The 17,463-nt window shown below is 33.4% G+C and overlaps 1 protein-coding gene across 1 annotated transcript in view; it reads right to left on the bottom strand.

Moving 5' to 3' along the window:
- Positions 1-7,901: 7,901 nt before the first annotated feature.
- Positions 7,902-17,463, bottom strand: part of SNX16 (sorting nexin 16) — a 37,227-nt gene continuing 27,665 nt past the window's right edge. The window contains exons 7-8 of the mRNA XM_031946222.1: positions 16,187-16,303; positions 7,902-10,535 (exon numbers count right to left, since the gene is read on the bottom strand). Coding sequence (XP_031802082.1) covers positions 10,433-10,535; positions 16,187-16,303 — 220 coding nt within the window. The 3' untranslated portion in view covers positions 7,902-10,432. The remainder of the gene's footprint in view (positions 10,536-16,186; positions 16,304-17,463) is intronic.

The following is a 17,463-nucleotide window of genomic DNA, read 5'->3' as shown; positions in this document are numbered from 1 at the left end:
ATAATCCTGAAACTATTCTAACAAGATGTGTCATGCTTTTGCTTTCATATTCCGTTTCCTGTCTGCTTCCATTTTCTGCATAAATCTTTAAAAATTTTAAGTTCTTGTGTATCCATATAGTTCACATCTGGCAACTCTCTTTTCTCTTTTGCATCAGAATAAGCACTGTTTTTTCATCTTCAGAATTTCAATCTCAACAATTTTCCCTTCCTTTAGGGTCAACATCCCCTGTCAAAATTTAGATTGTGGGATCCTACTTATTGCTTTTCTGTACCCTTTGAAATCTGCTTCTCCCATAATTTAGCATACATGTCAAGTTAATCTATGATTTCTTTTTTATCTTGATTATGAATTCTAAAATGGAATGATCACTTCTTCAAGGTTCCTGTTATTTCTACCCTATTATGTATCATAGGAGATTTTTGTTCAAGTAGCTTTAGATATGACTTTTTAGTCCTTCTAACTCTGAGATTCTGTGATTTCCTTATTTATATGTACTTTTGTATAAAGCTTCCATAGAGTTGGCATGCAACATCCTGGCAATTTATACCATTAAACACCAATTACCTGAATAAGACACCTGGGCCCATGTATATATTTCCATGGCACTTGTCACCATGGTACAGTGATTCTGGCATGTACTTCTGAATCTTGCTTTCAATTCTTCAGGAAGTGAAAATCATTGATATCTGTGCCTTTGGAGATATTACTGCAAACATCTTCTCTGCATCTTTATTGTGAATCTGGTAAAATCATCAAGCTAGGCAGTGTAGGGAATATGCTTTCTTCACTGACAAGCCTTTCTGTGGTATGATTTTTTGGTTAGCATTCTCTATAATGAACATAAGTTTTTTTCTGATTGTTTTAATATCTGGTGAAAATCAATTATTATGAAGATACCAGCAGTAGATTTGAGTTCCATCCTGCTTCTCTTGGCTTACACATATCACTAGTGCCTTGGAATAGTTCAGGTATTTGAACTCAAGATATAAGAATACTCTATGTGGAAGTTATCATCACTATTGGATTGAATTTGAACTAAGTCCACTTCCCACTTAATTCATAGTCTTATGGCTTCAGAGAGAACATATAGTTCTGTTTCTGCTGTGTATGAGCACCTTGTAAGAGTTAATTTTTAACTCCCTTCTTAAAATTTATCCAAAGGTAATCATGAGTATTCTACCTTAGTCAGATCACTGGTGCCTTTTGGATCATGCTATTTGGAACAAGGAACCACTACCACATTTAGGTTAATAATCTGTTATTCTTCTCTCTCACATGACTGGCCAAATTCCATTTCCTGTTGTTTTATGTTACTTTTACATGTAAATTATCATTAGTAATATGTTCCAATCATAATTAGGGCACCGAGCTTGTTTGAATGATACAGTGTTGACCTTGGAATCAGAAGGTCTTGAGTTAAAAATCTGGTCTTAGACACTAACTTGTGTGACCCTGGGCAAGTCACTTAACCCTATTTGCCTAAATTTCCTCATCTGTAAAGGAAGGTGGAGAAGAAATGGCAAACCCCTTCAGTATCTTTGCTGACAAATCCCCAAATGTGGTCATGATGAGTCAGATGTGACTGAACCAACAACACAGCCAAATTTATAGCACAATTTTTTATGGTAGCAAAGAACTGTGCTACCATATTCCATATTCCATCTTCACAAAGTAAATGCCCATTGATTGGGGAACAGCTAAACAAGTTCTGGTACACAAATATAATGGAATTGTACTAATTCCATGAACATGAAACAACAAAAATGACAAATGCAAATCCTTGGAAAGACATCTCTGAACTGATGCATAGTAAGTAAGGAGAGCTAGGAAAATAATATTCAATGACTAGATCAGAGTAAATAAAAAACTCCTCTTTCCTAACCTCTGGCTTTACCCTCTCTCTATCCTATCCATTCCTGGCTAGTTGCTAATGTGATAACACTAATGTAGTGTTTAGAATATTAAATATGCATTGTTAAACTGAAATGAAAAATAATTGCTTAACTTTTTGTTGCTTCCTGAAGAGGGAAAGAATAAACAACATCAAATTTCAGAGGTATTTAATTGCTGTAGAATTGAGTCAATTATGGAAACACCTGGGTTCATCCACATATTTCCGAGGCATCTGTAACAATACTGCAGAGATTCTGTCATGCACCTCTGGGTCTTGCTTTCAGTTCTTTAGGAAACTGTCTTTGGAGACATAAGCACAAATATCTTCTTTGCATTTTATGGTGAGTCTGTCAGATCAATGAGCAATGCAGTGTCAATAATTTGCCAAAAGGCTAATCTGAGGTGGTGAAAGCTGGAAGACAGAGAGGTACTATCTTCTGCTACCTTATTTTTGGAGAATTTAGAGATAGTGAAGCCCTAAAAAAGAGATATCAAGTAAAGGAAAAGAATGAGGTGAGACAACTGACTAAACTTTCAGTGGAAAATCATTGAAAATTATGCTTTTTTTGTTGCATAACTTTTGTTTGATTAGCATTCTCTCTATATCTAACTTTAGTATCTCTTGCAGAATAGTGAAGTTATCTCATTCCCAGAATGTGTGGGCATGTATTAGCATCTGGGAGAAGTCATTTGTCTTCCCAAAGTTCTGTGAAAACACCTTAGTATTCTCATATATCCAAACCTGTAATATTCTTTTGTCTTCCTTGAAATTTTTTATTTTTTAAAGAAGCTCTCTAAACTGTTTGATCTGAGTTCCAGCACTCTGTGCTGTTATCAGCACAGAGTCTTTTAAGGTACATTGCCAGTGTAAACCAAAGGGTCTGTTACACCTGAAAGATGTCTACTGATTCACATCAAAGGAGAGGAAAAAAGAATAAAATGCTCTCCATTCTGACAGACATAGAAATCAGAAAGTGTTCAGGAAGGGAAAAAGAAATGCAACCACATGGATGGTCCTATATCCATGGGCAGGTTATTTTGTCTACCTGCTAATAGGCTTCCCTGTGTTTTTTTTTTATTGATTATAATGTAACCCAGAAGAAAAAAAAGGTTGACAAGACAAAGAATCCATAGTTTCTGTCATTTAAAAAAAAATTAAAAGAGAAATGTAAGCAATATGTTTAACAAATACTTTCCTCCTTTTTAAATGAAAGGATTGCCTGCTATGGGCAAAGATTTCTAGGTCACATGAAATGTCTGCTAAATTATACATAAATGACGCAAGGAACTAAAGATGTATATTCCAGCTTCACAAAGGAGTATAGAGATTCATTATCCAGAATGAGGGCACAGGGCTTTCAGAGTCATTCTATTAAAGGACAGAACACAACAAAACATAAGCAAGAAAATCCAACATTTATGCTCATTGTTGAGTATCTATATGACATCTTGAGAGGCTGGCCTTTTCTGAAACAATTGTCTACTTGGATTTAGATAAATATGACAATTTATCATAGGCATCTGATATGATCATGTTAAATGAAAAGGTGAGCAAATCATTATATTGTCAGGATGTCATATTTCTTCAACTTTTACCTTGTTTCTGAGGGAGAAATAAGACTTGAAACAATATATTATCTTTCATGAGAAAATCTTAGGGGCTTCAACTATTAGAGACTTTTGATGTCCTTATATTCACCTCTTTCTCAAGTATTCAAAGATGCAGATTGCCAGGCCATTTTTCCACTGGAGTTGTGTATTATTTTCCTGAAATGGGAAAATAGTTTATATCCTTGAAAAAAAGACCATCACACTCCAAAGGACTCTTTCCTTAAAAGGCACTCCAGTACAATGCTGAGATTCTGACTATACTGTGTAAACAATGAATATTATGGTTAAAAGCTATTTTTCCATAAATCAGGTCTCTATTACTTTAATTGTATTCCAAGTCTTCTCCCCAACATTAAGTTGTTCTCTCCCTTTCTCACATCTCCCAATTTTTGCCCTTCCTTCTCTCCTCCCCTGGTCCCCCTACCCTTTTTCCCTTTCCTTCTTCCCCTCCCATATCCTCTCCTTGAGTTAATTGTTATCATTTATTCTCTCTCCCTATCTGATCTACAAAGATAGCACAAGACTTTGTCAAATGTTTTAACCAATTTGTTCTTGATGAACTTGTGCTGGCTTCTTTGTGTTTACTGCTTCTTTTTTAAGTGCTCAGAAACTACTCCTTTAATAAATATATTCTAGAATTTTGCCAGGAATTGAAATCAAGCTTATTGTTCTCTTCCTCCCCTCCCCCTGCATTTTTTTTTGGAAAATCTGGACATTTGCCCATTGTATCACCTCTTCCACTCTCTATGAAGTTTTTTTTTGAGACTTCTTACAGTGATTTGAAAATCACAAATTATACATTTTTTGAAAATAGGTGCTTTCCTACCTCTTCATCATGTAAGTTTCACTTTAGTTAATCATTTATTTATGGATGGAGCACTAAGATCCAGAATCAGGAAGACCTAAATTCAACCCCAACTTCAAATACTTACTAGGTGTGCGATCTTATCTCTTCTGTCTGCCTCCGTTTTCTCAGTTCTAAAATGGGGACAAACAATAACACCTACCTCACTAGGTTGTTTTGAGGATAAAAGCAGGTGAAATTTTAAAGTGCTTAGCAGTGTGCCTGGGGTTAATAAAAATAAATGACTATTCTTTTCCTGTTCCTTCTTCCTGTTCTAAGTTCAAAGGTCATTCTCTTTGGTAGAAAGAAAATGAAAACATTTTTCCTTTTTTCTCAGTTGTCCATTATCATTATCTTATCCACTCTGAGCAGTAGCCCTTTACTTTCTTTGATTTTTCTATTGTTCCCAATGTAGACTTAAAGTTCTATTTTATTGCCTTTAGTTATGTGTAGAATAGTCTAATACAGAATGAGTGATTTTGTAAATGAGCATAATTGTAAAAATAATCAGATAAAAAAAAATCTTTGTGAATCACTGGGATCCCTTCTGTAATAACCTTCAATTACTAATTTGTGTTGAGAGCATTTTTGATTTAGGATTCTTTGTATGAATCTGGAGTGAAGTATCTTTGTTCTGATCATGTTTCTTTCTTTTTTTTTTTACATTTTTATTTTTTTACTTTATTTATTTATTTTATTATAGTAACTTTTTATTGACAGAACCCATGCCAGGGTAATTTTTTTTTACAACATTATCCCTTGCACTCACTTCTGTTCCGATTTTTCCCTCCCACCCTCCACCCTATCCCCTAGATGGCAAGCAGTCCTATATATGTTGAATATGTCGTAGTATATCCTAGATACAATGTATGTGTGCGGATCCAAACAGTTTTCTTGTTGCACAGGGAGAATTGGATTCAGAAGGTAAAAATAACCCAGGAAGAAAAACAAAAATGCAAATATTTACATTCATTTCCCAGTGTTCTTTCTTTGGGTGTAGCTGCTTCTGTCCATCATTGATCAATTGAAACTGAATTCGGTCTCTTTGTCAAAGAAATCCACTTCCATCAGATTACATCTTCATACAGTATATCATTGTTGACGTATATAATGATCTCTTGGTTCTGCTCATTTCACTTAGCATCAGTTCATGTAATTCTCTCCAAGCCTCTCTGTATTCATCTTGCTGGTCATTTCTTACAGAACAATAATATTCCATAACATTCATATACCACAATTTACCCAACCATTCTCCAACTGATGGGCATCCATTCATTTTCCAGTTTCTAGCCATTACAACAGGGCTGCCACAAACATTCGTGCACATACTGTTCCCTTTCCCTCTTTAGTATCTCCTTGGGGTATAAGCCCAGCAGAAACACTGCTGGATCAAAGGGTATGCACATTTTGATAACTTTTTGGGCATAATTCCAGATTGCTCTCCAGAATGGTTGGATTCGTTCACAACTCCACCAACAATGTATCAGTATCCCAGTTTTCCCGCATCCCCTCCAACAATCATCATTATTTTTTCCTGTCATCTTAGCCAATCTGACAGGTGTGTGGTGGTATCTCAGAATTGTTTTAATTTGCATTTCTCTGATTAATAATGATTTGGAACACTCTTTCATATGAGTGGTAATAATTTCAATTTCATCATCTGAAAATTGTTCATATCCTTTGACCATTTGTCAATTGGAGAATGGTTTGGTTTCTTATAAATTAGAATCAGTTCTCTCTATATATTTTGGAAATGTCTGATCATGTTTCTAACAACTTAAAGCACTACACTGTTATTTTTTTCCCCATAGATTTTACCAGATGTATCTGATTTAGCTTGTGCTAGTTTAATGGTGTGAGTAGAAATTTTTTTGTCCTCCTCTCACAGTAGAACTGGTTTCCTCTCCCTTTCATGGTTCTAGAAGTATCCATAAGATGTTAGAATGTCTTTCTCTAATGCCATTGGTTCAAACCCTCCTTATAGGTATTATAGGTATCCAGGGGTCCTCAAACTACAGCCTGTGGGCCAGATGCAGCAGCTGAGGATGATTATCCCCCTCATGCAGGGCTATGAAGTTTTTTTTTTATTTAAAGGCCCACAAAACAAAGTTTTTGTTTTTACTATAGTCTGGCCCTCCAACAGTTGGAGGGACAGTGAACTGGCCCCCTATTTAAAAAGTTTGAGGACCTCTGGCATAGGTCCTCTCACTGTTAGCTCTCAGTGACTATTGCCTAACTTAAGCAATTAATATCAATTAGCTTTTACAAAGGGATACTTGCTTAAAATATAGCAAGATTTGAAGAACAAACATTTCTTCTCTCTTCTAGTAATTCCAGAACACATTCTCCACTATACTTCCTTGGTCTATGGGACAATGCAGTTTTGGGTCTCACAAACTCCTTGCCTGATGGTCCAATGTTGTACCAATTTCCCCACTTCTGGAAAATTACTTTGTTAATTTTTCCTCCTTTCCTCTTCTCCCTCTCTTTCTCCTCCCCAACCAAATGAGGAAGAGAAACAAAACCTATTAGAAATATATCTAGTCATGCAAAACAAAATTTCACATAAACCATGTTACTACCAGCCTCCCCAACAACAACAAAAAAGCAAGAAAAAGAAAAAAAAGTTTTTAATTACACCTTTCTTATTTTCTTTTAAAAGTTCTTTGGGATATAACTCCAGAGTAGTATAGCTAGATCAAAGAATATATATTGCACTTTTTTTGGGCATAGTTCCAAAACACTTTCCATAATGGTTGGTCTAGTTAAGTTCATAGTTCCTCCAAAAATGCATTAGTTCCTTTAAATTGCTAAACTCAATGATAAAGGATTACATGATTTTAAATGAATTCATGAAAATCCTTTTATACTTGCTGTAGATAATTTAAGCAAAGTTCTATTGGTATCTTGTGTTTTTATATCACAATCCTCAAAAATCTGACACTTCTCCCCCATTCTATCTCTTCCTTTCTATGTCCTCCACCAAAAAAACCCAAAATAAAACAAAAACACCACCACCATAAACAAAACAAAACAAAACAAAAAAACTAAACATAAAAACAAAAACCCTCCAAATAAAAGCAGATAGCTACCTTCTCTACTGTGATGGGTTTCCAAGTACTACTTAAAACTTACAGTGCTGAGAACTTTGCCACCCATGTACCATGTATCTCTGCCCCCAACTTTTTCTTCCTGTTTTTCTCTGTTCCAGGCTATAACACTATAAAATCCTTTTCTAGGCCCCTTATCCCACAGGTATGCCCTTTCCTGGTTCCTTCCCTCTCTCCCTTCCCTATGGGCAAATTCACATTAAGTTAAAAAAAAAAATCACTTACAAAGAGGTTTGTTGAATAATCCAAGTGATAACTGTAGTTTATGAACCTTATAGGTATGTATGTATTTTTTCTAGATATGTAGTCTGAAGTGGTGATAGAAATGTAATTTCTGTCAAACTGCTAACCTGATTTTGTCAAGTTCTTCTCCATTCAGTAGTGGGAGCTACTGTGTTATTAAGTAGTATACTGGGTTTGCTCTTTTTTGTTGTGTACTATTCCATTTAACCATCCATTTTTGAAATCGGGGCCAAATAATTTTGAAGATTACTGCTTTGTGGTATTCTGAGTTCTGATACTGATAGATTCCTTTTCCCTTCCTGCTTTTTTTCATTAATGAAATGCTTGACTTTTTGTTCCTCTCATATGAATTCCACTATTTTCTTCTTACTACAGAAATCCTCTTTGGGAATTTGGTACAATAATGAATAAATTTATTTTAATTTTGATCTGGCTATAATTGTGAAAGGAAGAGACTTGAGTGATATTTAATGAGTCACACTTTTCTTCTCCCATAAGAATAAATACTTGCTTTTTTATTGCTTTGAATCATAGCAAAACTTTTAATTAAAAAAATAAAAGTTATTTTCATGGTACACTATCTATTGGAACTTCTATCTGTTATGCTAACAAATTGGCTTCAAAGTTACTCTTTTCACATGAATTATATTCAAATTGGTGGTTACATTTGAAATTACTATACCTATGCATGAAGACTCAAAATCAATAATATGGAACGTAAATTTATGGGAAAAAATTCTGTAATTTGGATATTTAAATTTCATTCAAATTTACACTAAGGAAGTATGGGATGGAGGAGAGGAATATATACAAGTTAGGTAGAAATTTTTTAGAGATAGATATTTTAGGAGCTACAACTCTGGTTCATTTTAAATTAAGTAAATTATTTTACTTCAGTAATTGGGCAAAGATCAAATGCAGTTAAGAAAAAAAACATTAAATATTTTGAATATTTCTAATGAATTTCTTTTAACCACAATAATTCATGAAGGATGTTCATTAAGTTGTGAAGTGTTTTCAGTTTTCATTAGAAAAAGGCATACCCATATAAAGTTATATTCTTTAAAATATTAGACACATTTGTTTTGTCCTTCTGATAGGAATGTAAACTCCTTTAGTGCAGATACTAGTCTTCATTTTTTCTTATTCCTTGAATATAATAGGTGCTTAATAAATACCTGTTGTTTTCCACAAAAACCTAAATTAAATTTTTGGTATTCTCAACCCAGAGTATTCTAATTTAGAAATAAAGGTGAACAACATTTTATTCCTTGAAAGTGTTATTAGAATTTGAAATAGGTATCTGTTGGTAGTATTGGAACAGAGAGAAAATAGATAAACAGTTACAAAAATGGACAGTCACAACTTTATTTATCAATTTCTTTCCATTTTTAGGAAAAAACCACATACATATATACACATATATGTACACAGCCAATACATTAACTTAGTTTTAAATTATGCACCTTAGTCATGCTAGCATTAAGCAAAACCATATGGGCAAAAAACGTGAAACAACTTCTCACTGGGGGAAAAACAAAGGCACTTCCAATAACTAATGGCAGGGCCAAAATAAACATTAAAAAAGTTTCACGAAGTTGATCCATAGAATTCTAAGACTTCTCTAACAGTTAAATATTAAAGGCACTACATAATCATTTTTCCTAACTCCTCTCTGTAATGAAGCTATTAACCAATTAAACTTGGCACAAAGGAGTTTTAATCACTGTAAAGTGCATCACTTGGCTAAATAAATACATTCTGGAAAAAAAATAGGTTATAATATGCTGAAACATCTCAGCTACACTGAAATAAAAATGCACTGCAATTGGGAACAACCTAGATATTAACTTGGCAAAACTATGGCTTTCTCTTTTGGTTATAAATGAATTATCTTTAGATAATCTAGAATACATTTTCAAAAGAGCATACCTTATTTAGTAAGAGGTAGTATTTGGGGGAAAAAGGCAAACTCATTATCCCTATAGTTCAAGAATGAGAGATAAAAAATAAACATGTAATACAGAGTAATAATAGTAATGTAAATAATACAATATCTGTATATAAATTAGTTACTTTATCAATTACTATTTTACTACTTTCCCTTCCAAGAACCCTAAAGGGAAAGTTGATTGTTGTTATTTCAGGTACTTTTCATTTGGTAATAACAAGTTTTTCTTTTTTTAATGCATCAAAATGAAAATTTCTTTAAAAAAGTTTTAAGGTACTTAAAAATCAATGTCTTAATTTAAGCGGTTCTTATATCTTTACTAAAAAATACTATTAACTTATTTTAACCAATTAAAAATATGTATGAGGGAAATAAGTGTGCTTCACACATGTAATAAATTTTCACATGACTAATATTAATGGTGATGTTTATGTGTCATATATATGTATATACAGCTTAAAGCATATTGCAAAATTTCATAATCATTTATTTACAATATTTAAGAATATAGGTCTAGGTTAAAGTAATCCTAACCAGACCTTTTAAAATATATTAAATATGAAGGCTAGATAAAGCAATTTAAAAGCAGCAATGAATATTTCCTATGCCAATAAGTTATAATTTTGTTTATGTAAACATCTCACATGTGCACCCTTCCTCCCCCCATAAATGCTTTGCAGCTACTTTTCTTTTCTTTTTTAAAAACAGTTTTTGCTAAAATATAATCCAGTCCAAACCACTAAATTTCCAGAGATTATGGAAGCTGATGCTGATCTCTTACTCTTCTTCAGCAGCATAAGCCACTTCAGCTACCTCCACTTGGGTTACTGAATTTTCAGGTTCACAATCACTCCATCCAACCTTGGGAATCTTATCAGACCTAGAACAATAGCAAAACTTATCTAATGAATGAACTCAATATATGTTCTTATTACCTTTAAAATAACTCATTGCAAAACTTGTCACATTTGACTTACCATAGAACACTTTGTTCGACTTACATAGAACACTAAGTTGGGAGTGACTTAATTATTGCCACCAAAATATTAATAAGATTATCTTGGCTACTATAATACTTCACTATATATCCCACATACATTATATTTTAATCTCTCCAGAATTCTTTTGGAGCACATTAAGTGACTGCTATTATAATATTCAGATATGATACAGGTGAGTTGTCCAGATTTTGTAAATCTGTTAAAAATTAACAACAGGCATAGCCAGAATAAAAACCCAAACCTTAAATTCTAATCTAGAATTATATAAGTGACATCAGTGACAGGAAGCAGAGGGCTTATGGACTGGTTAGTGCTCAACATGTGGAGGGCTATATTCTGTAGTACAAGTCTGACTCCTAAAGCTTCTACAGACTATATTGGCTCCAACCCATTCCCTTCAATCTTATCAATTTTCTTCACATTTTTTTCACACAAAGGATTACTTTAATTAAAAGAGAAGACTACTAAAATGATCAAATCTGTCCTTTTTTTTGCTTACAACTTCAGCATTTGGTTATAACTGTTCAGTTGTATCAGATTCTTCTTGACTCCATATGGGGTTTTCTTAGCAAAGATACTGTAGTGGTTTGCCATTTACTTCTACTGCTTAATTTACAGATGAGGAAATGGAGGCAATCTGGGCCAACTGACATGCTTAGGGCTATTACCTAGCTATTAAATGTTTGAAGCAAATTTGAATTCAGGAAGACTCATCTTTCATTTGGTAATAAGTTTTTCTTTTTTTAATGCATCAAAATGAAAATTTCTTTAAAAAAATTTAAGGTACTTAAAAATCAATGTCTTAATTTAAATGGTTCTTATATCTTTACTAAAAAATACTATTAACTTATTTTAACCAATTAAAAAATATGCATGAGAAATAAGTGTGCTTCACACATGTAATAAATTTTCACATGACTAATATTAATGGTGATATTTATGTGTCATATATATGTATATATAGCTTAAAGCATATTGCAAAATTTCATAATCATTTATTTACAATATTTGAGAATACAGGTCTAGCTATTAAAATGTAAGTTACTTATTATTCTAATGAATAATAAAAAACTGAAAATAGCCTCCATATGAAAATATGCTTATATATAAATGAATAATAATAATAATATATAAATGTCAAAGTACTGCTAGTGTTCTAAGTAGATTACATGATTCCCTTCATCCTCAATTAATTTTGTAAATTACCATTTACAAAAACAGGTAAGATCAGTCAAACTTTAATATTGTCCATTCAAATGATCACAATTTCAAAATTCATGATATTTCACTATACTTTTAAAGTTACTTACCAGAAGGGAAAAAAAAGCCCCAAACTATCCATTAAATACTGGATATAGAGTTAGAAGAGATATTAGAAAACATCTAGCCTGATTCCCTCATTAAAAAAAAAATAACTTAAGGAAAGCAACTTGCCTACAATGGTATAACCAGTGAGAGAAAATACAAGATTGAACTGGCTAGCTGAATTGTATAATGATTGGAATTAACGCCTACTACCATAAGACCTTCCTAATGCTATTATTCATTTATTCTCTTTTCCCCTGATAACAATGTATAGTTTTTCCTACCTTAGGACTAACAAATTTCTAGATCTTGCTCCTGGGAAAATTTAATTCAGAGTTGCCAAAAATTGAAGCAAAAACCTCTTTCACTTCTACCTGTCCCTGTACTTTCATTCTTATCTAGATTGGCCCTAGAATATCTCTCAGTTCCTACTTCTTTTCTGTTTTCACCTTCCATTTTACATTCACTCTACAGATAACACATAACACCTACCCTTTCTGCCCCCATCCCCAGCATCCTTCATCTTTTCCTTTTAATTTTTTCCATAATCTTATAGGCATAGAAAAATGACCCTTTATGTCCATTCTATGACCAAGTTACACAAAGGGATTGTCAGACCACAATCTTAATACTCCAGTGCAGACTTGAAGATCAAATGACATGTATGTAAAATGCTTTACAAATTTTATCAGCCAGTTATTACTGTTCCTGAATATTCATTCTTCTTTTTAGAAACACTTTCTATTTATTACTAAAAGTTTCCCATTCAAAACTCCTTTTCACCTGAAAAATTTTTATGTAACTTCAGGTATATAGGTATATAAAGTAAACATTTACTGATAGTAAATCATGAAAGAAATTTATTTTAAAACACTTCTTTGGTATACATATAATTGTACCATTTATCAAAGATGAAAGTTGTATACTAAGGAGATGGACATGCTTGTTTATTTTTACAAGAGAATTAAGTTGTTGGCAGAATATCTGATAGCTTTTATTGCTGTCAAATTTTTCTCATTCCCACATTCAGTTATGTGGGAATATGGGGTCACGACCCACAGTTCAAGAAGCTTTGCACTAAGTATAAGTAGTAGTCTTCTGGCTTGATAAATCTTGTTAGGTTCTCAGCCATGTCTTATATTCATGCTCTAGGAAAAGAGCAACAATCTGGCTATTATCAAGTCAATAAATAGCTACTCCAGTATATTCCTCAGCAGGGTATCACTAACTTTTATTTCTTCTTTCCCTAATCCTTACTGGAGTAGATATCTGTAGATTTAAATGATCATTCCCTGGAGAATAAACAACTAACTACAGATTCTCAGATCCAACTCCATATTTTTTTGGGAAGAAACTTATTTTATTACTTAACGCCAATTTGTTTTTCCTCTATGGTACTCTCCAATTTCCTAATGTAGATCAAGACATCATTCTGAGTCTTCAGGTTTGTTTTTGGAATACTCCTTGTTTCCTACTGCCACTTCCAGGTTCTCATATACTACTCAATTTTTTCTTTGAGGTTCATACAACATATCTATTACCTATTCAAAATTTTGGTAGCTATTATCTATAGACCTCTAAGTTACTCCTCTTTCTACCCAGAGTTCTATACTTGGTTCACAATTTTTTTCTCTTCAACTCTTACTCTCATACTAGGGGACTTCAATATACATATTAACTTTCCCTCCAACACCATTACCATTCAGTTATGCCATCCATTCACTCTCATGACTTACTCCTCTCCCTACCCTTTCCCCCCAAATGGTCATATAAGGACATTGATATTGCCGTCACCAACAAGACTTCAAATTCCATGTTTAAGAATTTAAAATCCCCTTACCTGACCATAATTTAGTGGCTTTCCATCTCTCTCTTTGCCTTTCCTTACTAAAATCTAATCTTTACACCCATGACCTCTAATTCCTTAACTGCTCAAGTATCTATCAGGCCACTGATCCTATATCAGCCATACTTTTCCATAGTGAACCAGTTCAACTCTGTACTGTCCTCTTCTTTTGAGTTCTTGGATGTTTTATAGTGTCATTAATTGAACTTGGCCAAATTTAGGCCTTGGGTTATTCTCATGACTGGTTTGTTCCCTTTGCTCCTACACATTGTACTCTACTATTGAACATGACATATGACGTAGTCCACTACAAATTTGTTATACAATTGCAACTATTCCCTCACTGCCCCAAAGCAGTTCTCTACAACACACTTATCAACTCATTAATCCACTCTCCACAGCAGTTCTTACAAAGCTTTTCATTCCTCCTCAAATCTCTTATGGCTCTCTCTCTCTAAATTTCACCTGGTCTCATATTTTACAGAAAAAATTGAGTTGAGACCATTCACTATGAGCTCCCCTTTTCTTTTCTTCATTTCTTTTCACTTGGGTGTCTTTTACTATTATTTCTTTCTTCATCCCAGTATTATATAAAGAGGTGACTTTATTCCTGCAGAAGTGATCCAATTCTATCCTATTTCCTTCAATTCTGCAACTTCAGTCATCTCCATTCTATCATTTGAATCTCTCCCAACCAGCTCCTTCCCTACTACTTATAAACATGCCCATGCCTCCCATTCTCAAAAAATTTTCACTCTTCTGAATTTTGTGGCTAAATTCTTGAGAAGGCATCTACTATGTAAGCTTTACTTCTTCTCTTCTCTTTTTTTAACCTCTTACAATATTATTTCTGATTTCATCATTGAACTAAAACTGCTCTGTTCAAAAGTTAATAATGATCTCTTAATTGTCAAACCCAATGATCTTTCTCAGTCCAAATTCTCAACCTTTCTACAGTCTGTTGTTTCCTTCCTAAAAGGTCATGTCTTTTAACTGTAAGTTTCCTACAGTGCTCTGTCATAGGTTCTCTTCTCTTCTCTATATCACTTCACTTAGTGATCTCATCAGTTCCCATGGATTTAATTATCATTGCATATGCATCTATGCTGATGATTCTCAAATCTATCTATTCTTCTCCAACCTTTCTGTTGTCTAGTTTCAAATTTTTAACTGCCTTTTAGAAATCTTGAACTGGATGCTCAGAAGACAGCCTAAATTCAACAGGTCCAAAAGAAAACTCATCTTTTGTCTCTCAAAATTTTCTCATTAAACTTCCCTATTACTTTTGAGGGCAACTCCATCTTCCTAGACACCAAGGATTACAACCAAGTTTTATTACCCTAGATTCCGCATTACTATTTTCTCAACTTTTACATCAAATGTGTTGTCAAGGCCTACTGATTTTATCTTTGCAATATCTCTTAATTATAGCTTCTCTCTTAATACCATCATCACATCACACTTGCATTCTGGTAAATCTGCCTACTTCAAGTCTTTGCCCACTCCAATCCATATTCTATTCAGCAGCCAAAATTGAGTCTCCTGAAGTGCATGTCTGATCATGTCTGAATCCTCTAACTCAATAAACTATAGTAGCTTCCTAGCACTTCCACGATTAAATACAAAATCTTCAGTTTGGCATGCAAAGCCCTTCATAACTCAGTCCCTTCCTATCCTTCCAGTCTTCTTATAACTTATTTCCCACTGAACTCTTTGATCTAGTAACAAACAAGTCAATCTGTTTCTTGGTTCAGACTATATTTTCTGGCTGTCTTTCATACCTGGAATACTGTCCCTCTGCATCACTGACTACTGACTCCGCAGGCTTCTTTTAAGTCCCCAATAAAACTATCTCTTATAGAAGCATTTCCCAAACTTCTTTTAATTCCAGTTCTTTCCTATTTATCCTACGTACAGCTTGTCTGTATATATTTGTCTCCCCCACTGAACTGTGAACTCCTTGAGAGCAAGAACTGCCTTTTGCCTCATTTTTTTTTTTTTTTTTGGGTATCCCCAGAGCTTAGCATGCTGCCTGGCAAAGAGTAGGCACTTAATAAAAGCTTAGTACCATGTAACTGACTATTCTCTTCTCCTCAAAGCTCATTCTTCTTGTCAATTTGGAGAGGACTCTTTTACTTTTTCTACTGGGAGGGAGACCAACTTGTACTTTGACCATAGTTTTTATATGGCCATGGCATAAAGGCATATATCACACACATTACACAGATCATTTCAATTTCCTGTTTGCAATAGAGCCTCCATTATTTTGCTGGAAAACATTCTTCTAAAATGTTCTACAACTTGTAATCACCTTCCCTTAATAATTTCAATTTAGTAAGGTCAAGTTATGTTATAGTAAGATTATATTATGTAACATACCTGTTTTTTTCACCCAAGGTATCTTGATCTGCTTCAATTGCAGAAGATTCTATCTTTCTGGTACATTCACCTTCTCTTGAAATTCTAAGTGTTTCTTCATGTTCTAAAGACAATAACCTAATGAAATAAGTTGGCAATAAAAACCAATTTATTTCTATCAATATTTAAAATGCATGATAGTTTTATTTACAAAGTACAAATTACCAGTCCTCAGCAATAGCTGTCTAAAAGTTTCCAAAACAGGAACATTACTCTATGAGAGTAGCCCCTTTTATGTTTAAAATGATATTCTATATTTTACACACTCAAGCTTTTTTCCCCCTCTTTCTGTTAAGAATAAAGGAGTCATTTCCTGAGTGTGTATATTTGAAAAACTTAATTTAGAATTGAAATCTTTTAAAAGAAATTATGACATTTACCCATTTTTTTTAAATTCTAATTTTTCAAAAGAGAATTGCACAGTATTAGTAAATGACTCTTATCTTTTCCTCTTAGGGCTTCCATAAATACCAAGGTTGTGTTCTTCCCAGAACTGTATGTAGAATGAATGAAAACTATCATGGGGCACAGATACATACATAGAACTAAATGATAAATTTTAAAAAGTGTATCTTTGTGTGGGGGTGGTGAATACACATTCATATATATCTTTCTAGAAATTATCATGTGGCAATTAGCCTGGGGGAAGATTTTTTCTCTATTTTATATTGGTTTTAAAATTAAGGGAGATATTCTTGGGAAAATGATTCACACCTGTCCTTTTACTTTGAATAGATATTACATGTTTACAGAAATTTATGGATTATTAGGACATGATTAGCATATCAAAAGAAACTGTGAACTTGAGGATTCCACTCCCCCTTTTTCTGAGGGCTTTTGAAAAGAAAAAAGTAGGTAGTGATAATGATGCCAATAAAAAAGAAAAAAGAAAAAAAAGAGTATCAACGGCACTTTATAAGATACACTGAAGAAAGCAGAAAGAGGTAGCCAATGATAAACCGGTAGTTTAATTATTAGCTTGTAAAATTTAATATACACTTAAAACCAAAACAAATACAATGTTAGTTTCATATAAATCCATGTGTGTTGATTTTTGTCAAGTTCATAATAAAAGGAAAATTGTTTACAAGAGTAAAAGGAGTTAATGTGGGGCTAGGGAAAGGAGAAATAACATTCAAAATTCCACTGTACTCCCCCACAGCAATCCTTTCTCCCAAAAACACATTCCAAGAATCTTTTTTACTATTTAAAGAAAATTTAACATTGTAAAAACTGCA

The sequence above is a fragment of the Sarcophilus harrisii genome, chromosome 1, assembly GCF_902635505.1.
Source record: "Sarcophilus harrisii chromosome 1, mSarHar1.11, whole genome shotgun sequence".
Lineage (NCBI taxonomy): Eukaryota > Metazoa > Chordata > Mammalia > Dasyuromorphia > Dasyuridae > Sarcophilus > Sarcophilus harrisii.
The sequence above is the reverse complement of the archived record's forward strand: the minus strand, read 5'-3'. Positions and strand labels throughout refer to the sequence as shown.